Genomic DNA, 22,841 nt, shown 5'->3' with positions numbered 1-22,841 from the left:
CCAGGGACGCTGTGGGCGCTGGGGGCGTGTTCTCTCCTCCACGTCATCGGCGCCCATACCCTAGGTGGGGTTGGTGAAAGGGCCTACTCTGTGTGGAGTTTGCATGTTCTCCCCGTGTCTCCTAGGGTAGTTAATACCCTCACAAAAACATGTAGTAATCCTGGTCACTATACTGCCTCCCCCTGGTCAGCCGGGGCGCCTGATGGAGGAGAAGGGAACTGGTTGGAATAACGTGTTCCTTCCACGCGCTATGTCCAACCAGGGAAACTCCCCCCTGTCGGGTGATAAGAAGCGGCCTGCTTGCTCCTCATGCATTGAAGGAGGCATGAGCTTCAGCTTGGGCTCTCCCTAGGCTGGCAGAGGGTAGGTAGTGCCCAGGATTACATAGGCAATTGGCACTGGGTGAAAAAATGTGGGTTACAAAATCGTGGGATAAAAATTATTAAAAAAAAAAAAAAAAAAAAAACAGAGTATAAAAAGCATGAAAATAGCGAATGAAGTTTGCAGCACTCGCTATGCAACACTTTTAAAAACACGCTGCAGAAGAAGGAAATATGTGGGTGTGAAGTGTGGTTTACGTTATAGGACATTATGCAAGTAACACTCAAAAGTGTGAACTTGCTTCAATATGTAAAACTGTCAAAATGATTAGGGCTCATCTATTAATCATTATCATTCATATTTGTAATAACTATATGAAGTATAGTAGAACTTTTACTACACTGGGTCTATATTGTTTGACTTATCTGTTGCCTATTTGCTACTGTCCTCCTCACATTGGGGGTTGTGGGTATAGTTAGGTAGTCTTTCTTACAATTTATATTTGCTAATAGTACAGTATGTTGGATTCATGCATATGTTGGATTCATGCACATTTTAAAACGAAACCAAAAAAAGTATCAGAAAAACAAAATGGGTGGCCCCCCTGCAGTGACTCCCTGTTGAATACCCAAGATGTAGATACCAGTGGAGAGTGTGTACTGTGATAGGTTTCCTTCTTTGAAGAACACAGCGTGTGGCCGTTTGCATTTTAGCCTACTAAATTTAGTACTTCACAGCCTTCCTTGATATGTACTTGAGTAAAACTAAAATATTTGTCTTGGAATTGTACTTCAGTGAAAGTAAAAAGTATTTAAAAAATGGAATACTCAAGTAAAGTACAAATACTCAAAATCTGTACTTAAGTAAAGTACTCAAGTAAATTTACTCTGTTACTGTCCACCACTGCCGCCTACTATATCCAGTAATTGCGACATACACATACAGTACATGCATTGATGCAGATTGTTTTCGTATACGCTCTAGACAGGAGCTGCTAAGCAGATTGATACCAGTCTAGATAACACCACCGACCCAGACAACCTGTTATTTCTGCCCACCGGCACTGATACGTGCAGTAGAGCAAAGTGAGACTGACTTTGACGACGCCGGCGGGGCTACCACCATGCGAGCCCCTTTTCTTCCATTATCTTGATAATGTCAGTTAATTTTTACAATATGATTCAGTCTACCACCTGCTTTTTTGTGTTTTGGACACATATATGGTTTTACTCTGAGGTGACTGGAGGTGGTGAGTAGCTTACATAAAGTCGTAATTTCAAATGTGAATGTCAATTGTTTTTGAACTCTTTACCTGCCATTGACGAGATTTCTCGTTTTTCTCCGCATGGCTCAGCCAGCCGTTGACGAGAAAGACGAGATTTTTGAATTTTTGAAAAAAAAAAAGAAGCAGGAGATAACGCGATGCGAAGATTTTCTGCTCCATTCACTTCCATGTTAAAAAATAAACGGAGACAAAATTCACATTTAACCTATTTTTGCAATGTTATTCTATGGCAGGGAAGGGGTTAGATTGTGTATATACTCTGGCAGTTAAAGAGTTAATATGCAATAGGCACAATTGTCATGCTTTATTGTCTCCGCCAGGCCAAAGGCGTGGCAGAGACTGTGTTTTGCACCCTCTGTCCGTCCGTCTGTCTGTGAACACCTAATCTCCGGCACCGTTGGCCTGATCGCAGCCAAACTGTGCACGCTAGTGATGTGCCCCGCCTCAACCCGCCACGGAACCCAACCCGCCTTAACCCGCCCCGCGAACCCATATATAATTTATAAATCTATGGCTCAACCCGCCCCGCGACCCGCCGTAAAAAAAAGAAAAACGGTAAAATCATGAAGGAAAATAATCTTCAAGTATACACCCCAAGTGTATTCAAACCGTTTTATTGTTATTATTCTTATTCTTATTAGGAATAAAGACAAAACAAGAGCATGTGATTTAAAAACATTTTTGCGTGTGAGAGCGGCTGACCCGCTCACCTGCGGGTGAGCGGGTCAGCCGCTCTCACACGCAAAAATGTTTTTAATTGCCAAAATGTTTTTAATTGCCTCTGAAATCCTGACTCGACCCACCCGCGCCGCGGGTTGACCCGCGGGTTACGGGTCGGCCCGCTCATCACTAGTGCACGAGAATAGAGAAACCGGATTCAAATAGGAAGGAACCTGTCATAAATTATTATTGTAAAGATTATTGGATTAGATTTGATTTAAAATAATAATAATAATAATTAAACCATCATTTAACTCAATTTAATTTTGATTTGATGGTTTAATTTGACTGAAATGAAATTTGTTATAATTAGTTTTGGATTAAACTAATTCATTAAAGTACTGGACAAGTCTCCGGTGACTCCTCCAATCCGTGATATACATGGAAGGTACTTGAACATGGATGCAGATGCACATCACTGTATTTGATCACGGTGGTAGAGCGGGTGAGAGAGAGAACACCGCTGACCAGCTGACTGTTATCCTATAAGTTAACCTTGCCAGCCTTGAGTTTATAAATGAGGCAGGGAGCTGCAGAATATGACCGACAGTGTGGCAGGGACCGGTTCTCGATCCCTGTTCCGAATCCGTCCCTATAGCTGCCCATGGGAGAGCCTTGACCCCGAGAACCTGACCTCTCTCTTGAGGTCTATCGGGTCGTGGTCCCCAGTCTGTTGGTCTGAAGCTCTAGCAGCTTCGCCTCTGGTTTTGAATAGGTGTATGCTGGCATTAGAATTTAATTGACTTCAAGGTCATTATGCTTCTGCATATGGAACCATTTGAGGTCCAAATTAAATAAAATGGATAACATCAGCTGGTGTGGAGCAAAATTGCTAAAGGGTCTACTTGAGACCCAGGTTGCAGCAGTTTTCCTGTTCAGGTTACATAAAAGGCACAGCTCCGAGTCGACCACGGAGGCTCACGCTTAGGGCTGGGAACCTTCAGGATTTTGCACTATGGTGTACTTTTCAATTCTTAAATATTAGAAGGGTGTATTTTATGCCGATTGCTTAGTTAGTCCCTAATATGAATTATTTTGTAAGGAAATTTGCAGGACGGTTGTAGTCGTCTTAAACCCCTTTCTAAAAAATGATGATAAAGATTATTATTGTTATTATTATCATTTTGAGAGCATTCAATATGTTATTCCAAGTAATCATGTAAGTAAAAAGGAAAGGAAATATGTGCTTACCATTAATGATCAAGCAGTCATTAATTACACCATTGTAACTTATGCATACATGATATAATATAGAGCTAAGCAGTGAGTAGTTTACACAGAACTCAAGTTAGTATTGGCCTGCGCCCTGCGGGGGCGCGTGCAGCTGTTTCCTGTGGTGTAACGGTCCTTTTTAACATAGTGTACCATGAAGGTTGCTAAATCTGATAATAAGCTTTTCACATTATCATGCGAAAACAGCGTAGATCACCATAGATAGATGATCTACTAGGTCACAATGCATCCTGTGAACATTATCATAGTGATTGCATGTTGTGGCCCTTAAGGAATGGCAATAATCTCAACAATGTTTTTAAATGTATTATCTATATATGTTCATATTTGAGACCTGCTCAGGCTGTGTGCGTTTGAGCCATTGACTGCTTCACTCTCCTCACTGCTCCCTCACAGCAGGAAACGACTAACGCTAAGACACTTATGCACAGCCATTACAGGCAAAGAAAATTGAATACAGAGTAGACCTATTTAAGAGAAAATTACATAATTACGTTAAATTAAATTCTGGGAATCGGTATCAGGAACCGTTAATGTAGGACTACAAAAATGGTAGCAAAGATAATTAAGTTTAATAATTTTGTATTGCTTTAAGGTTGGTAGATGTGTTAGCTCAGTATTGGTCTGGCAGGTTCTAGATATTTCGCCGTATTTCTTCCAGCCGCACGGCAGGAAGAAGAGAGGGGGACCTTTAGGGTCCCTGACAGTGAGGACCTAAAGAAAGTGGAATCTCCTCACTAGGACATATGGGTGTCATTAAGTAATATTATTCCCTGACGTGAATAATATTAAGACTAAATAAGAAATAGCTTATTAGAGTAAAATTGCAGGGCCCTTAAAATAGACCGGATGATTAGATAGATAAATATTATTTTATATTTCGGTCCGTTGAACAAACATGTATAAGTACATTGCTTCTAAATAGCAACTTGCCCGAAAAGGTGTAGGCTGAAGCCAAAAGCTCCTGTTTTTTTTTATCAAAAAATTTATTATAAAAAAATGCATGCGATTAATTTGCTAGATGTGGGTGGGCTTGTAGCCATGAAATCACTTACTTCCAATATGCCCATAGGACCAAGAATATAAGGAAATCATATCATGTTTGCTGTTACCGAATATTAAACTAATGTTATTGTTTTTGTTGATCTCATGTGCTTTTAAATGTCTATATGTACTTAGTTATGAGACAGAGTACATTAGAGGTTATTTTCTTTTCTCTAAGTCTAAGAAGACATGAGTGTGGGTGATTTCTGGTAACAACGGGAGACAAGGTGTATAGCCTGTATGTGGGCTGCTAAAGGGAATCCCATGACTGGTCGATTATATGTCCCGAGGTGGACTCCCGGAAGATACAGTAGACCATGCCAGATGTTGAGTGGCATAAGGTCCCAGGTTCGATTCCCGGGCCTTGGCGAGGTGTAGAGGGGTCACTGAGCAGGATACTAACCCTAAACTGAAAGATGGATTTTCTTTATCTTTTGGACGATGTCGCCCGGCGATCGCCCGAGAGTCGCCCGCTGTTAAAACGTACTGTCAAGTTCATATTCTAGATTATGTTTTAACTTTGGCTCCAGTGTTGCCTGACACAGAGAGAGAGCATAAGCAAACAAACAAAGAACATTTTTTATTTGAACTTTTGGCCCTGGTATAATCACTCGAACCTTCCGGATTTTGCTGTGTCAATGTACTGAATGATGAGGATGATACCGTAAAATGTTAGGTACTGACATCCTAATAACACATTGATACTCACAAAAACTCACACAACAAATTGGTACACATTATCTCTGGAGTCGTGTGATGAATGTGTATGAATTCAATCGTATATTGGGGGATATATTTTTTGCCTACAAGAAATGCCCAAAAACCATAAACGTTGTTGGATCTACCCCAAATTTGAATCCCACATGGAGGGGCCTCTAAACACTACAGAGCCAAAGGCGATTTCATTTCCAACCATAGGGAAAGCTACAAAGACTACAAGTGTCAGTTTGTTCCAGAAACCAACCAAATTAGGTACAAATAGTCCCGTGAGTCCTGTGACAATGACCTCCATACTGTTTTCCTGTAATTTACTTTAAAAATATGGGCGGGGACAATTTCTTAGCCATAGTTTCACGAACCAATGACCCCCAAATGTTGAGGGGCCTTTATACAGCACACTTGCAAAAGTGCTTTCACGTCTGCCCGTAGAGGGTGCCACAAATGCCAACTGTTGCACTGTCTGTCGTTCAGTCTGTTCTCACCCCTGCAGCCTCCTTGTGTCCTGACGGCTGCACCCTACAACTGACACAGCCCTGGGTAGGCAACCCAGCCTGGCGAAGATCTGCTGCGGCGGGGAGGGGGGTGTTATCACTACTGTAGTGACAAATAAAAGGGAGCATGTTTAGATTTGTGCAGCTTTATTTATTTTTGGGACATGGAACAATGATGCTATTTGGAATGCATTCACAAAATCTGTCTGCTTGTCTGTGCCTGTCTGTTTGACTTAATATTAGGGAAATGTGCTACTGTAACATGTGTCTAATGTGTAGAAATTAAGTTTAATGTGCTTTTGCCTATATTTGACCTTTTGTCTTCCAGATATCCACTCACTCACCTACATCTACACAGCTTTCTCCAAGCCTATCGACCTCCCAGGGATCCATGCGTTCACGGCCATGGGTCTTCTGGATGGAAGAATGATTGACTACTATGACAGCACGGTTAAGAAAAAGGTCCCCATGCAGCCGTGGATGGAGGAGAGGCTGGACAAGGACTATTGGGAGAAAGGCACCCAGTCACGCCAGAGCAAGGAGCAGTGGTTCAAAGTCAACCTGGGGATCCTCAGGGATCGAATGAGACACAATGACACCGGTTAGACATCCAAGTAGTTGATATACACTGTAGTTAAAAGGGTTTTATCTGAGATTGACTGAGTGATAATCACTGTTAACACACTTACTGCATTAATCCTGCAATGTGTTGTCAGTCCTGCAGACAATCTTTTCTGAATGTTTTGCAGTAGAACCAAAAAGTATAGTGTAGAACAAAACTTAAATGTTTCCAGACTGAAGGGGGGGACTGTTAGCTCTGGTATGATGCCTCATATCTTTAACACCCTCCCCCTGTCTTTTTCTTTTCCCTTTTCGCCAGATTTGCACATTCTTCAGTGGAGGCATGGCTGTAAGGCTGAGAGACAAGATGACGACACATTAAAGTTCATCCAAGGCAAGGATGAATACAGCTATGACGGTGACGACTACCTGGCCTTCGATGATGCCAATAAGGACTGGATCGCCCCACATGCCCTTGCACTTCCCACCAAGAGGAAGTGGGATCTTGTGAAGATGCTGAACGACTACACCCAAGGCTACCTGGAGAGAGAGTGTGTCTCCTGGTTAAGTAAATTTGTTGATTACGGGAAAGCGCAACTCCTGGACAGCAGTGAGTATTATTTTACTATTATTATTTTTTATTATTATTAACACCTTTCATACATTGTATGTAGATTGGCGCTCTAAGCGCTTTACAGGTAACGCTAGGACGGATACAAACACCAAATGACCACAAAACAACAAACGCTAATAAACTTTATTATTGTAGCACTTTTCAAAACAAGGTTAAAAGGTGCTCTGGATGATTTGGTTAAGTGGAGCATCCCTGATGTTTCATTGGATAATCAATAAATATAGATTTGATGTAAAGAGCTACATTACAATTACTATAACAATATTTCTGCTAAATGTTGTGACTGATGTATTGTATGAGTATGTGTGATGTATGTATGCACTATGCAGTATGTTTTTCAGCTCTATATATTTTTAGCGGTGCCAGCCGCTCTACTCTTGACTATGTCCGTCCGTTTGTCCGTTATGTCCGTTTGAGCCCGGATGTCCGTTTGAGCACGGGCTTTAAACAGCTATAACTCCAGTTGGCAGCATGCCAGCAAGTCCAAATTTGGTATGTGGACTTACACCACCAATTGGGACGAGCATTGATTGCTGAAGCCCCGCCCCGCCCTATTATAGCGCCACCAGGAGGCCACTGGCTTTAACGGATGTCCGTTTGAGCACGGGCTTTAAACAGCTATAACTCCAGTTGGCAGAATGCCAGCAAGTCCAAATTTGGTATGTGGACTTACACCACCAATTGGGACGAGCATTGATTGCTGAAGCCCCGCCCCGCCCTATTATAGCGCCACCAGGAGGCCACTGGCTTTAAACAGCGCTTTACACAGCTATAACTCCAGTTCGCATGCCAGCAAGTCCAAATTTGGTATGTGGACTTACACCACCAATTGGGACGAGCATTGATTGCTGAAGCCCCGCCCGCCCTATTATAGCGCCACCAGGAGGCCACTGGCTTTAAACAGCGCTTTACACAGCTATAACTCCAGTTCGCAGCATGCCAGCAAGTCCAAATTTGGTATGTGGACTTAGACCACCAATAGGGACGAGCATTGATTGCTGAAGCCCCGCCCCGCCCTATTATAGCGCCACCAGGAGGCCACTGGCTTTAAACAGCTATAACTCCAGTTTGCAGCATATGCCACCAAGTCCAACTAATACCACCAATAGGGACCAACTGTAATTACATAAGCCCCGCCCCCTCTGTCTTCCCATTGGCTGGGCTTTAAACAGCCATAACTCCAGTTCACAGCATGCTACTGAGTACAAATTTGGTAAGTGGACTCAGACCACCAATAGGGACGAACTGAAATGTAGTAAGCCTCTGTATTCCTATTGGCTGGGCTTTAAACAGCCATAAGTCCACTTTGCAGCATGCTACCAAATACACATTTACCACGTGAACTTAGACCACCAATAGGGACAATCTTTAATTGCTGAAGCCCCGCCCCCTCTGTCTTCCCATTGGCTGGGCTTTAAACAGCCATAACTCCAGTTCACAGCATGCTACTGAGTACAAATTTGGTAAGTGGACTCAGACCACCAATAGGGACGAACTGAAATGTAGTAAGCCCCGCCCCCTCTGTATTCCTATTGGCTGGGCTTTAAACAGCCATAAGTCCACTTTGCAGCATGCTACCAAATACACATTTACCACGTGAACTTAGACCACCAATAGGGACAATCTTTAATTGCTGAAGCCCCGCCCCCTCTGTATTGTCATTGGCTGGGCTACAAACAGCCATAACTCCAGTTAGCAGCATGCCACCCAGTCCGAATTTGGTTTGTGGACTTACACCACCAATAGGGACGAGCATTAATTGCTGAAGCCCCGCCCCGCCCTATTATAGCGCCACCAGGAGGCCACTCATCAAAGGCACCGCTTCCTTCACACAGGGTGCGATTTTTAAATACAAAGCAGTATCACAGTATCAAGTAACTTTTGACAAATATGAATAATGATGAATGAATGACGAAATTAAATGAAACTGTGAATGAATTCAAAATTCCCTACAATGCCTATGCATCTTCTCGAAACTCAAATTTGTCTTCATGGCTTCCCAGTCCCACCAAAGCTCTATGTGTATGGAAAGAAGTGCAAGAATCCGAACTCCATCATGTTATACTGCATGGCAACGGGCTTCTACCCCAAAGACGTGACCCTGAACATCAGGAGAAATGAGCAGGTGCTGGATCAACTGGACGGCATACAATCCACAAGTGTTCGACCCAACGGCGACAACACTTTCCAGATCAAGAAGCATGTGGAGCTTTTAAGAAGTGATTCTTCAAAATACAGCTGCGAGGTGATCCACCTTGCATCAAACATGCACGAGGGCCAGGATTGGGGTAAGAGGCTTCTGTACATTATGCAAATAAAACTAAATAAGGGATTTTTTTCTTGGTTGTTAAAATGGAGAGAGTTGAGACTTTTTATTTACTTTATTTAATATTTAATTATAGGATAAGTTGCTGAGCATGCATGGCCTGTTAGAGAAGACCCTGTTTACATTGACAAATGTTATCAGTAAACCCTCATCTAAGTACATGATTCTTTCTGGATTTTAGACGGTGACGACTCTGGATCAAACATCGGAGCTATTGTTGGTGGTGTTGTTTTTGGTGTTGCTGTTGTTTGGCTGCTAGGTGGATTCTCCGCTGGGATCTTCTATATGAAGAAAAGAAAAGGTTGTGTTCATTTTAGAACAATGTTCTCTTTTTCTCTCGTTTTTGGGAAAAGTTTGGATTTTCTGTTTATTTTTGTCACATCGGTCATTAAAGAGGTGGTGCCATGGTTTTGCACTTTTTCTGTTTTTCATGTGTTTATGAGGTTGATAGAACTTCATTAAGGCCCCCGCTGGTGGTTTTATGGTGTTTCATGTGTTCTCTGACTATTTGGAGTTTTTTCCTGGAGGCTGAAACCTTGAGAGTCAAACGTGCCAATCCAAAAACAGGGGCTAGTGACATCACAGAGCCCCCAAAAAACATACCCTACCCCTCATTATCATAACACAACAGGTGTGGGCATGAGGAGGAGGAGGGACTAGGACAGGTGGGTGGTGCTAAGGTGGTGGAGGAGGTGCTAAGGTGAGAACCAGGCATACTTAATGAACTGGAGGCGTGTCCACATAAAAACATTTTTTTTAACAATTTCTGTACACTTTTTTTTTTTGAAAAAAATCCTTACATAATAATAATACCTTATGATCAGGTTTTAGGGTTGAAAAATATCATGGCACTCCATCTTTAAGCTTGTAAGGGGGACAGGTTCACTCAATAATTATAAATAGCTGTTTCTCCATTGTGCAATTCAGAAAGGGAAGACCGTCCAGGTTAGTGTTGGTTCACAAAAAGATGATGCCTTCAAAATGTACATGAAATGCTACAGTATATGATAGGATATGTGATGTCTTGTGTGCTTAAAAAGTCGAGATTAAAAATCTATTAAATCTATCTGAAGCTACACAGAAAGTAAAACTTCATAGAAAGTCTCAAACACGCTAAACTTCTAATGGCTGTCATATCAAACATATCACTATAGCAAGATGAGTACAAAGGTCTCATCATTTTATTACACTGTACAGTGTGATTATAGGTCACATGGGAAACCACTCTCCCTCAGTCATTATAAGGAACTGATTTTTCAATAATAATATGTTTAATTAACTTTTTTAATAATACACTTTAATATGTTTTAACCAAACAGTATCACTTAACGTCTGTACTTTGTACACATGGGAGCGTTCATTTTGTGTGATTAATTCACATTCAAGTAAACTGTTGTTTATGTCATGAGGACATCCACACAGTATGCGGAGATTACACAGCGATAAAGCAACATATTTATTTTCCGAAGCAAGGTTGATTTTTAACGCAAATAAAATCATTCACCTGTAATCCACCGACAGATTTTCATATTATTTTATTTATTTATTATTTATTATAAGTACATTTAGACTACCTTTAAAATCACTGAGAAACTCTCCTTAAAATACAAAATATTATTACACAGAAATGTAAAGGCTCAAATATTTATGGTACTTTTTTCTTTCTTTTCTTTTTTTTTTTATAGATCTATGTTGTGTCAGGTAAGTTTCACTCTGTCTATTCATCAACATGACAGCAGTAGATTACATCTTGTTAAGTATTACTAAGTATTATTCTGTCTATTCAACATGACAGCAGTAGATTACATCTTGTTAAGTAGTACTAAGTATTATTCTGTCTATCAACATGACAGCAGTAGATTACATCTTGTTAAGTATTACTTTGTCTATTCATCAACATGATGTTTATCTTTTTAATAACAGACCTCAGGGAATCAGTCAGAGCTCAGCGGCAGACCAGACAGCCAATCAGGGCTCAGCTGTAGCCCAGCGTGGGGATCCTGATGATTTGTACTGCCCACTGCAATACGGTCAGTCTTTGAACCAATCATGTTGAAGTTTTTCTGATATTGAAAACTGATTCTTATTTGAATCTAAATTAACTTAGAACTTCAAATTAAAAAATAATCTCCTCCACTGATTAATCAATGAATGTTGTTTTTTGAAGTACCTTAAAATATGTCAGTTTGTTCTGTGCTTGTTGTTCTTAATTAGCAGAATAATTACCTAAATTGAAACCATGATTGAAATAACAATTATAAGCACTACATTAATGCTTTGTTTATGTTTAGGCGACAGCAGTGTCTATGGGATAATCCACATGCCGGATGACTATGAAAACGGTACAGTAGATGCTTTTTAAACATACAATCAAATGCTTTTAATATAGTTTCATGTTTTATTATTGTGGAATATTAATGTTAGGAGAGTCATCGTCCTTGCAGGACACACGGAACGGTATGGATGTTAAAACTCCTCGCTGTTACCGTCCAGTTTTATCGCTTTGGCTCTCGTTCCCATGTACATGGTCCCTATCTGGGAGTAGGTTGGGAGGAACATCCTAGGCCTTGAGTATTTTCATCATCATTCCTCTGTGTAGCCTTCTTGAAGTTGTTGAAACACAACACTACCGTTAGGTTGTTCCTCTTCACTTCTTCAATGATCCTCCATAAGGAAACGATCTGATCGATGGGGGTTCTCCCCTCTCAAAATCCATTTAGGTTTTCTCTGAGGTGTATCAAGTTGTTCACACACTTTAACATGAAAAAGAAACTGATATCAAATTATACTTGTATGTTTTTATTTGTTTCAAATATTTAAGTTATCACTTGTTTATAATTTACAGATCCAGCTTATGTCACGTAAGTACAATATATTGATCTCTGTCTATTCATCAACATGACAGCAGTAGATTACACCTTGTTTATACTTCATTTCATATAAATATTTGTCTTTTAATTACAGACCCATTGACCCTGATGAATACGTGAATGGTACTGTACTGTATATACTTTATTAAACATCCAATCAAATGATTTGAATCTAGTTTCATTTGGTGTTATTGTGGAATACTAATGTTAGGAGAGTCCTTTATTTTCAGATTAAATGGATTTGTTAGGAATGTTTTAGTGCCCCTTGCAGAGCTTCTGGGTTGAGGGGGCGTGGCTCTCTGTTCATAGGAAAGTTTTGTTTACTGTGTGACAGTGACATCACCTCGTTGACATGCTTTAACATGAAGAAAAACAGACATAAATTATGTATCTGTATCTTTTTATTTGGTTCAAATATTTATGTTATAATTTATAATTGTATAATTTTGTTTTAATTTACAGATCCAAGTTATGTCACGTAAGTACAGCATTATATACTTTTCTTTTTTATACTTTTTTACGGTTTTATACTTCAATTCTGATCTTTTAATTACAGACCCATTCAGTCTGAGGGAACCAATCAGGGTTCAGCAGCAGACCAGACGACCAATCAAGGCGTGGTTTCTGATGATGTGTACTGTCCACTGCAGTACGGTCAGTCTTTGAACTGTTTCTAATTTAAAGTCTCATTCAACATTAGCCTGGTAAACCCTCCCTCCAGAAATCTCATTTCCATTTGATTCCTGGAGTGAGTCTGGCCTGATCGCCCATTCTGCAATATTGGCTGTGGGCTGGAGTTGGGCGGGAGTAATACCGTTGACTGACAACCCCTTCAGCCAATGATCGTTTTCCCCTTCAGCCAATCAGCAGTTCATTTTACCACTTCCAGGCTATGTGACGCAACGGGAGTTTTGAGACGGCCATGCCCAACATAGGTTGCCTTATTGGGATATACATGCGTGTACACTCCCCGCCCCTGCCGGTTCTCTAAATTTATATTTTTAAATTGGCTCTGTCATGATTAATTGACCACATATATGAAGTTAAACAACTAAATTCTATCCAAACGATATCTTAATAGTAAATTCCGTGCCTCAAAAATGAAGTTTGAGACCGTTTTAAAAACGAAAATAAGAAGTGAAGGCACTCGCACAACAACAATGGCTGCCGTTCGTCTTTTGTCGGCCGCACTCAGGCTGCTCTCAGCTTCATTCGGGCTCACTCGAACTCGCCTCCTGATTGGCCAACTGTCGCTGTCAATCACAGAACGATGAGCGACGACGCTGATAGGCTCGGTTATTTGGTAATGCACTAGAAACCCCCACAATGGGCGTTCAGGCCAGACTCACTCCAGAATACAAATGGAAATGAGATTTCTGGAGGGAGGGTTTACCAGGCTAATTCAACATCTCATTTTCATGTCAAATGTGTGTTTTAAACCCCCCCAAAAAACTATCTCTGATTAATAAATATACATGAAAAGTAGGTTTCTCCCCCCAAAACATCCCTAAAGTAGCTTTGCATAACCTTTTTCTTTGCTCTAATTTTGCCCTCATTTAGCATTCCATATTCTATGAGTTATACATAAGTTTGAGAAAAATCCAAGAGAATATACACCAAACACACCAATGTTGACACAACTCACAGTGGCGTTCGACTACGTGGGCGCGCTTGTTTTGTTTCACTCAATGTCCCTGCATACAGGACAGTGGGATTAAACATTAATATGGATTTTGACTGTGGTAAAAATCCCTATTAATGCTTTAGAGATATGCAGTGTGAAAAAACACCAGCTTCAAAAATGCACACACACACACACACACACACACACACACACACACACACACACACACACACACACACACACACACACACACACACACACACACAAACACAAACACAAACACACAAACACAAAATACAACGCACACATGCATGCATGCATGCATGCAAACACACACACAAAACACAACACAACACTTGATGCATGCATGCATGAATGTATAGACCATTAAACTAATTGAAACCATTTTTGAAATAATAATTATAATGCTCATTTGTTTACCTTTAGGCGACACAAGTGTCTATGAAGTTATCAACCAATCTGATGACTATGACAATGGTACAGTATTACATTTTAAAGATTCAATCAAATGATTCTTATCAAGTTTCTTTCCAGATTTAGAAATGATGTTGTTAAAAAATAAGACAGAGAGGGTCATTTTCACTGACATTGTTGATCTGGACTGGAATATAAATCCTGTTCTTCCCTCTAACTGTGTCCTCCACTGCTTAGTAATGTCATATTTAACTAGAAAGTACTGTTCCTGAAGAAACAGTGTGGGATCGCTAAGAATGTTGCAGGTATTGAGTATTGATAGTGTTAGTAGTGTTATAGGTTTGAAAGGTTCTAAAGGTTCTAAAGGTTTGAAAGGTTTGAAAGGTTTGAAAGGTTCTAAAGGTTTGAAAGGTTTGAAAGGTTTGAAAGGTTTGAAAGGTTCTAAAGGTTTGAAAGGTTTGAAAGGTTTGAAAGGTTCTAAAGGTTTGAAAGGTTTGAAAGGTTCTAAAGGTTTGAAAAGTTCTAAAGGTTCTAAAGGTTTGAAAGGTTTGAAAGGTTTGAAAGGTTCTAAAGGTTCTAAAGGTTCTAAAAGTTATAAAGGTTTGAAAGGTTTGAAAGGTTTGAATTTGGAAAGAAAAAAAAAATCTGAAAAAAAAAAAGTTAGGAAAAAAAAATAAGAAAAAAAAAAATTGGAAAAAAAAAATTGAAAAAAAAAAAAATTGGAAAAAAAAATTTTGGAAAAAAAAAAAATTGGAAAAAAAAACTGTCGAAAAAAAAAAATTTGGAAAAAAAAAATTCTGAAAAAAAAAAATTGCAAAAAAAAAATTCTGAAAAAAAAAAAGTTTTGGAAAAAACTTTTTTCCCATTTGAATTATTTCAAAAATTCAAATGGTAGCCAATATGTCCTAAGTAGGCTGAACGTTATAGAGTTGGAACGGAGTTTCTAGCTAAAAGTATGAATTTCCCCATTGAAATGAATGGGCTTTTTTTAGAAGTAAAAAGTGCAATATCTCTAAAAGTACAAATTATTTCAAAAATTTGAATAATAGCCGACATGTCCTGAGTAGGCCGAACGTTGAAGAGTTGGAACGGAGTTTGTAGCTAAAAGTATGAAGGACTAGTTAGGTGCCAAAAAACGGGCGGAATAAATATATAATAATAATAAATATGCACAATAACATTAGTGTGATCGCTTTAGCGATCCCACAATAACAGATATACTGTAGATACAGATGGAGCATCCACTCAAAACAATGTCAACACAACAAGTGACAAGCTGAGAATGAATTATCTTTTATTTCCAAAATAAATGTTTATCTGAAACAGTTGAATTATGTTTACAACTAGGGGGAGTTTCTCAAGGTCATTATTTTCACATTAACCTTTCTGTTTATCTGTAAATAAAAAAAACATTGATTGGACAACCAGCTTTTCAGTTTGTACAAATATTACAGCATTTATAGCATCAGAATCAATCAAGTGTTTGTTGAGTTACTGTAACTCTGTTTCATTTCCTTAGATACAGAAGTGTAGGAAAACCCAACACCACACAATGTAGACAAAGACAAATGGATCTTCAACAACAAATGTATGGTCATTTATGTGTGTAACCGTAGAAAGAAATATTTTGCACAATTATGTTTTTCATTGTAAATTACCCCAGATTGGATATTCAGGTAAATATGATGTGTACCATATGATCTTCTTACACTGGAACTTGGACCTTATGAGAGATATTTCACATTAAGACGTGCTTTACATGGTAACAGATTATGACTGTGGTAATGGTCAATCCACTCCGAAATGTGTAAAATTATGTACAGCAATAACCATAAAATGGTACCATATTAATACAGATGGTTTGGTATAATCAGAAGCTGACAAGGGGTGGACATCATGGCATCATAGCGTGTGCAGTTTGTTCATGACAGTGGTTCTCAAAGTGGGGTCTGGAGACCCCATGGGGTCCTTGAGGGGGTTCCAGGGGGTTCCCAGCAAAATTGGTTTATAGCATCAGTTTAACCATTTTAACCCTATATACATCAGCTATTTGAAAATAAGTGATCTACAATGTGTCGCAATGTGACGCATTGTAAGCTGGTAGATCTGCTATTAAAATATAGTTTTTGAAAGAAATTGAAACATTTGAAATCTTTTTTGTAACATTTTAACAAAACAATTTGTGTATGGGGGTCCCTGGCATAAAGTATTGCCAGATGGGGGTCCGCGGCCAAATACATATTAATTTGGGGGTCCTTGACAGAAAAAGTTTGAGAACCATTGGTTTATCAAACACTTTCTAAGAGTAGATGTTATGCCGATATCAAATTTTGGAACAAACCTCTTCTAATGTTTGTATAACTGTTATTCATTTTTGTAGATGTATATTTCTGGTGTGCTTTTTATTTGCCACTGCTTGTTAAGATCCTTAATTATAATCAAAACTTTTAAATAAAGGATATGATTTAATCCACAGCTGTGTCTGCATTCACCTTGATGATGACTATTTGAACAGGGTTTTGGAAACATGTTCGAGCGTTGTGTTCAAGTGCAGTTTCAGCACCTACAGTAGGCTGGTAATCCAGCCTGTAGTGATGCGCGGGTTGACCCGTAACCCGCGGCGCGGGTGGGTCGAGTCAGAATTTCGGAGAAAATTATGCGGGCTGCGGGTGAGCGGGTCACGCGGTCTCACGCGCAAAAAAAATAAAACTAATAACATTGCTCTTGTTTTGTCTTTATTCCTAATAAGAAGAAGAATAATAACAATAAAACAGTTTGAATACACTTGGGGATTATTTTCTAACCATGATTTTACCCAAAAAAATAATTCTACATCAGTTTACATCTTATAAGTCATCTAAGAAACGCAATGCAAGGAAACTGAATGGCTTGATCAAGCTTTAAAGTGCAGTTCCACCCTTCTATGACGAATAGTTCAGAAGTCAAGTGTAACAATGTTTAATAATTGTCACCTTTGACCACCAAATTGCACCATATGTCACAATGAGTTAGAGATCTAATGAAGTGTCATGGATTTGACAGACAGCCCTCACAGCCTCATTACAAAAGTATCACATTTTGTCTCAACTAAACTATTTATCAACGTTTATCAAACTATGAAAGTAAGTACAGGAAAATATCACGGAAAATACTTAAGACATTTTGGAATGGTAATACTATTATTCAACTTTTAAATAGTTTTGTGTCCACAGTCTAGAGACACAGCTTTTTAAGTCGAACAATTATTATACAAAATCCAGATATTTAACAGTAATACCCAAGGATTACTGTATCTAAGACGAAATAGGCCTGTGGCACGACAGCTTTTAACATAATTTAGACGGAGAACAGTTTCAAGTACCTGGCCTTTATATGAATGTTGTTAAAATGTCCCCTACAAAGGCCGCACCCATATTCACAGGACTTTGGACCCAAGGCACACAGGTAGACAATATAAAGTACAGTATACTCAGATAACAGGTCAATTCAACTGCCGGAATAAGTCCTCACTGAAAGCTTCGAAACAATGTACTGAGACTATCGGATAGTAACAATATGTATTCCATATTAACATTCCTAATCGTTGGGACATTATGGACAGTGACTTGTGGTGAGTATTGTATTTCTTATTTCCCAATCATTATAATGAGTCAGGACTAATATAATTCTGCAATCATTGGTCAGTTTGTTCAATGTGAAGGAAGGCTGGTTAGAAAAAAAAGCTTGTTTTATGACCTTTTATCCTAACATAGCCTACAGTATACTGGTGACAGATCCAACATATTTGAACAAGACATAAGCTTTTTTATTATGTATTTGTCTAAAAAACCTAAACCTAAAAGTGAAAGTAAATTACAATTTAGGACAAACACGTTTCAAAACAGAAGTCTGTAGAATGTGCAGTTTATATATATATTATTTTGTTTTGTAATTAACATTTAGTAATTATTTAGGAAATATTATCTATTACAAACACTAGTGAAACAGGTGGGAAATACATACAGTACATGAAGAAAAAGACAGTCATATAATCTATATGGATTGCTTTATGTTACCCAAATAAAAAACAAAATGGAAGAAGACCCATGTTTTCATTTGAAAGTTGTTTTTCCTCACAGCATTAATCCCTAATATACTACAGCACTAACAGCAGTACCTGGAGGCTGGAAACATACCTCTCCAACCAGCCTCTCTGTACCGAACAAAGTTCATCATGATTCCCGGATTGGTGATAATAAAACCATAAATTGTATTTCAATATGACCAGCTTTAAATGGGGAAGTGGGGTAAACAATGTCATAATCCCTGGCAACAATTTCTGTACTCAACGTTCAACTTTATATTGCGCCATGGTGATTACATCTCCATGGCCGCCCTTAGAGAAGAGGTCATATTTTGTTGGATATCTCATTTTGGAATGAAAGTTCCAGTGAGAAATACGTTAGTGGATATCTTATAGTGACCCTCCAAAAATAAAAGGCATTTTTAACATAAGACTCGATAGGAGAGAGCAGATGACATGGGTAATCCCAAAGTTGCTACCATCACACGGAAATAAGGAGGTACCAAATGGAGGGGAGATGCTGTCATGACAGAGGCTCTAACCCTAACTCTTGAGTGTACTGTATGTATGACTGATTTATACTGTGTGTATCCATTAGCTTGATACACCACAGGTGCCAGGTGTGACTGCAGCCGTCACCCTCCCTCCCCCAAGCAAAGCAAAAAGTACCGGACTCTTACACAGGGTTTGCATACCTCAAAACAAAAACAGCAGACTCTGAAGCAGGGCCTAAAATAATAATAACCCCACCAACACTGTTGTCCAGCACACCTTGAGTCAATATGTAATGTGAACTATTCATAGAAAATTTGGAATACCAAAAATATAGGCCACTTTCAGATATTATATTATATTTATTTATCTCTCTGTCTGTTTGTTTACCGGTTTGTCTTTCTGGTATTTATTCTGTTTTTTTAGGACTTCCAGATACCCACTCGCTCACCTACATCTACACAGCTTTCTCCAAGCCTATCAACCTCCCAGGGATCCATGAGTTCACAGCCATGGGTCTGATGGATGACAGAATGATTGACTACTATGACAGCACGATTAAGAAAAAGGTCCCCATGCAGCAGTGGATGGAGGAGAGGCTGGACACGGACTACTGGGAGAAAGGCACCCAGTCACGCCAGAGCAAGGAGCAGTGGTTCAAAGTCAACCTGGGGATCCTCAGGGATCGAAATAGACACAGCAATGACACCGGTTAGACATCCAAGTAGTTGTTATACACTGTAGTTAAAACACACACACACACACACACACACACACACACACACACACACGCACACACACACACACACACACACACACACACACACACACACACACACACACACACACACACACACACACACACACACACACACACACACACACACACACACACACACACACACTGTCCATAAATACACAATATTTTCGAGCTGCGTTCGCTTCCAGCGTTCGCGCGTCTTACTTGTTATAAGGGTTTTAATTTAGGTTAACTGAGTGGTAATCTCTGTTAACAGACTTACTGCATTAATCCTGCAACGTGTTGTCAGTCCTGCAGACAACCTTTTCTGATTGTTATGCAGTAGAACCAAAGAGTATATTGTAAAACAAAACTTAAATGTTTCCAGACTGGGTGGGGTTTACATATTACTTGACGAACATCCTCATATCTTTTACATCCTACCTGTGTCTTTTTCTTTTCCATTTTCGCTAGATTTGCACATTCTTCAGTGGAGGCATGGCTGTAAGGCTGAGAAACAAGATGACAACACATTAAAGTTCATCCAAGGCAAGGATGAATACAGCTATGACGGTGACGACTACCTGTCCTTTGATGATGCCACTAAGCAATGGATCGCCCCAGTTGCCCTTGCACTTCCCACCAAGAGGAAGTGGGATCTTGTCAAGATGCTGAACGACTACACCCAAGGCTACCTGGAGAGGGAGTGTGTCTCCTGGTTAAGTAAATTTGTTGATTATGGGAAAGTGCAACTCCTGGACAGCAGTGAGTATTATTTTACTATCATTATTATTAATAACACCTTTCATACATTGTGTATACATGCAGCTCAAATCGCCTTACAGGTAACACTAGGACGAATACAAATACCAAAACACCACAAAACAACAAATAATAATTATTATTGTAGTACTTTTCAAAACAAGGTTACAAGGTGCACTGGATGAGAGGAACACTGATTTGGTTAAGTGGAGCATCCCTGATGTTTCACTATATAATCAATAGATTTGTTGTAAAGAGATTCAGCCTATTGATCATAATACAATATTTCTGCTAAATGTTGCTTTTACTGTAGTCATTCAGCTTCATATAATTTGGAATTAAATTCATGGCAGTATAACACACAAATACACTTTTAACAAATATGAATGATGATGAGTGATGAAATTAAATGAACCTGTGAATGAAAAAGATTCCCCACAATACCCATGAATCTTCTCAAAACTCAAAGTCCTCATGGCTTCCCAGCACCACCAAAGCTCCATGTATATGGAAAGAAGAGCAAGAATCCGAACTCCATCATGTTATACTGCATGGCAACGGGCTTCTACCCCAAAGACGTGATCCTGAACATCAGAAGAAATGACCAGGTGCTGGATCAACTGGATGGCATACAATCCACAGGTGTTCGACCCAACGGTGACAACACTTTCCAGATCAAGACGCACGTGGAGATTTTGAAAAGTGACTGTGCCAACTACAGCTGTGAGGTGATACACCCTGCAACCAGCATGCACAAGGTCAAGGATTGGGGTAAGAGGCTTGTTTACATTATGCAAATAAAATTAAATAAGAGCATTGGATTTTTACTTGGATGTTAAAATATTTCATCTTTAATTATAGGGTAAGTTGCTGAGCATACATGCTCTGTTAGAGCAAGACCCTGTTTACATAGTATTGAAAATTGTTATCAGCAAACCCTCATCTAAGTACATGATTCTTTCTGGATTTTAGATTTTGTGTGTGTTACACCTGTCGACTCAAACATCGGAGCTATTCTTGGTTGGTTGGGTGTTGGTGCAGTTGTTCTTCTGCTGGTTGGAGGGATCATCTATATCATCTATATCATCTATAAATATAGGAAGGACATAAAAGGTTGGGTTCATTTTAGAACAATTTTCTCTTTTTCTCAATTATTTGGGAAAAGTTTGGATTTCCTGTGTTTTTTTTGTCACATCGGTTATTAAGCTTGTAAGGGTGACAGGTCACTCAATAATTATAAATAGATGTTTCTCTCCATTGTGCAATTATATAATTGTGCCTTAAGCTTGCTCAACTTTTAGCATCTTTGAAGTCCCCTGTCAGGCTGGAACGCAGAATTATTATTTATTTTACCCCTCGAGTGCCTATGTATGTGGTTTTGTGTGCTTGAACTGGAAACATCCAAGATTATTTTATTTATTTATTTGCTCTCTCTCTCTCTCTCTCTCTCTCTCTCTCTCTCTCTCTCTCTCTCTCTCTCTCTCTCTCTCTCTCTCTCTCTCTCCCCCGCCCCTCACTCAGTCCTTTGCTGTTCCTGCTGGTCTCGCTGTTCAGCCCTTTGCTGTTCCTGCTGGTCTCGCTGTTCAGCCCTTTGCTGTTCCTGCTGGTCTCGCTGTTCAGTCCTTTGGTGTTCCTTCTGGTCTCGCTGTTCAGTCCTTTGCTGTTCCTGCTGGTCTCGCTGTTCAGTCCTTTGCTGTTCCTGCTGGTCTCGCTGTTCAGTCCTTTGCTGTTCCTGCTGGTCTCGCTGTTCTCGCTGTTCTTGCCGTTCTTGCTGTTCAGGAAGGGAAGACCGTCCAGGTTAGTGCTGCTTCACAATTTACATGAAATGATGTATGATATGTGATGTCTTGTGTGCTTAAAAGGTCAAGATTAAACATCTATTAAATCTATATCTGAAGCTAAACAGCAACAACGCTAAAACAGAAAGTAATACTTCATAGAAAGGACAAGTCTCAAACTGGTTATAGCTGTCATATCAAACATATCACTGTTGCAAGATGAGTACAAAGGTCTTATCATTTTATTACACTGCACAGTGTGATTATAGGTCACGTGTCATCAGTCATTAAGGAACTATTTTTTTTTAAAAGTTGGCTACTGTATAGGAAATAAAATATCTCCCCAGGAATACTGGTTCCACTTTGAAAAAACTAAACAAAACAAAAACACATTGCTGCTTTTCACTAAGTGTTTCATAGAGAGCAAGACACTACAAATACAGATGAAACAAGAGATAAAACCAAAAGGGGAAAAAACCTAAGCTAATTATAGACATGCATGTTGCTTGGAGTTTATGCTGTACATCAGACCATTGTTTCAGGACAGAGATGGTGAAGCACAACCACTTTTACTTGTCTGTCAGATCCCACGAAAACCCCTTGCTGAAACACATTTCCTTTGTGTTAGCTCCCTCTAATTCTCAATGGAGGAAATCAATATAAATTGTGAATATTGTTTGGCAATTTCCCCTAATAGAGGCTCTGGTGAAACATTGTATTACACTTATCAAATCACAATCTGG

At 39.4% G+C, this 22,841-nt stretch overlaps 3 protein-coding genes across 5 annotated transcripts in view; 2 read left to right on the top strand and 1 right to left on the bottom strand.

Moving 5' to 3' along the window:
• LOC311062082 (major histocompatibility complex class I-related gene protein-like) overlaps positions 1–15,877 on the top strand; it is a 69,955-nt gene extending 54,078 nt beyond the window's left edge. The window contains exons 1-14 of one of the 3 annotated variants that reach the window (XM_084080861.1): positions 1,354–1,570; positions 6,143–6,415; positions 6,695–6,985; positions 9,013–9,297; positions 9,517–9,636; positions 11,021–11,036; positions 11,259–11,365; positions 11,627–11,677; positions 12,181–12,196; positions 12,300–12,328; positions 12,668–12,683; positions 12,762–12,859; positions 14,277–14,327; positions 15,784–15,877. In XM_084080861.1, the coding sequence (XP_083936987.1) occupies positions 1,477–1,570; positions 6,143–6,415; positions 6,695–6,985; positions 9,013–9,297; positions 9,517–9,636; positions 11,021–11,036; positions 11,259–11,365; positions 11,627–11,677; positions 12,181–12,196; positions 12,300–12,328; positions 12,668–12,683; positions 12,762–12,859; positions 14,277–14,327; positions 15,784–15,797 (1,461 nt within the window). In that variant the 5' untranslated portion in view covers positions 1,354–1,476 and the 3' untranslated portion in view covers positions 15,798–15,877. Of the gene's footprint in view, positions 1–1,353; positions 1,571–6,142; positions 6,416–6,694; positions 6,986–9,012; positions 9,298–9,516; positions 9,637–11,020; positions 11,037–11,258; positions 11,366–11,626; positions 11,678–12,180; positions 12,197–12,299; positions 12,329–12,667; positions 12,684–12,761; positions 12,860–14,276; positions 14,328–15,783 lie in introns of those variants that run through there. The other 2 variants (XM_084080862.1, XM_084080863.1) reach the window with 2 other exon arrangements.
• The window catches only part of LOC311062080 (zinc fingers and homeoboxes protein 2-like), a 518,056-nt gene that overhangs the window by 220,339 nt on the left and 274,876 nt on the right, over positions 1–22,841 (bottom strand). The gene's annotated exons all lie outside the window — the stretch shown is intronic.
• Positions 18,538–21,186, top strand: LOC311061777 (major histocompatibility complex class I-related gene protein-like; the record flags this gene model as incomplete). Its single annotated transcript, XM_084080469.1, has 5 exons — positions 18,538–18,550; positions 19,246–19,530; positions 20,033–20,323; positions 20,807–21,091; positions 21,182–21,186. The coding sequence occupies 5 exons, from the start codon at positions 18,538–18,540 to the stop codon at positions 21,184–21,186; spliced, it is 879 nt and encodes a 292-aa protein (XP_083936595.1).

Source organism: Gymnoscopelus microlampas, assembly GCF_963454915.1.
Source record: "Gymnoscopelus microlampas genome assembly, chromosome: 15".
Lineage (NCBI taxonomy): Eukaryota > Metazoa > Chordata > Actinopteri > Myctophiformes > Myctophidae > Gymnoscopelus > Gymnoscopelus microlampas.
This window is presented reverse-complemented; position numbering and strand designations above follow the sequence as displayed.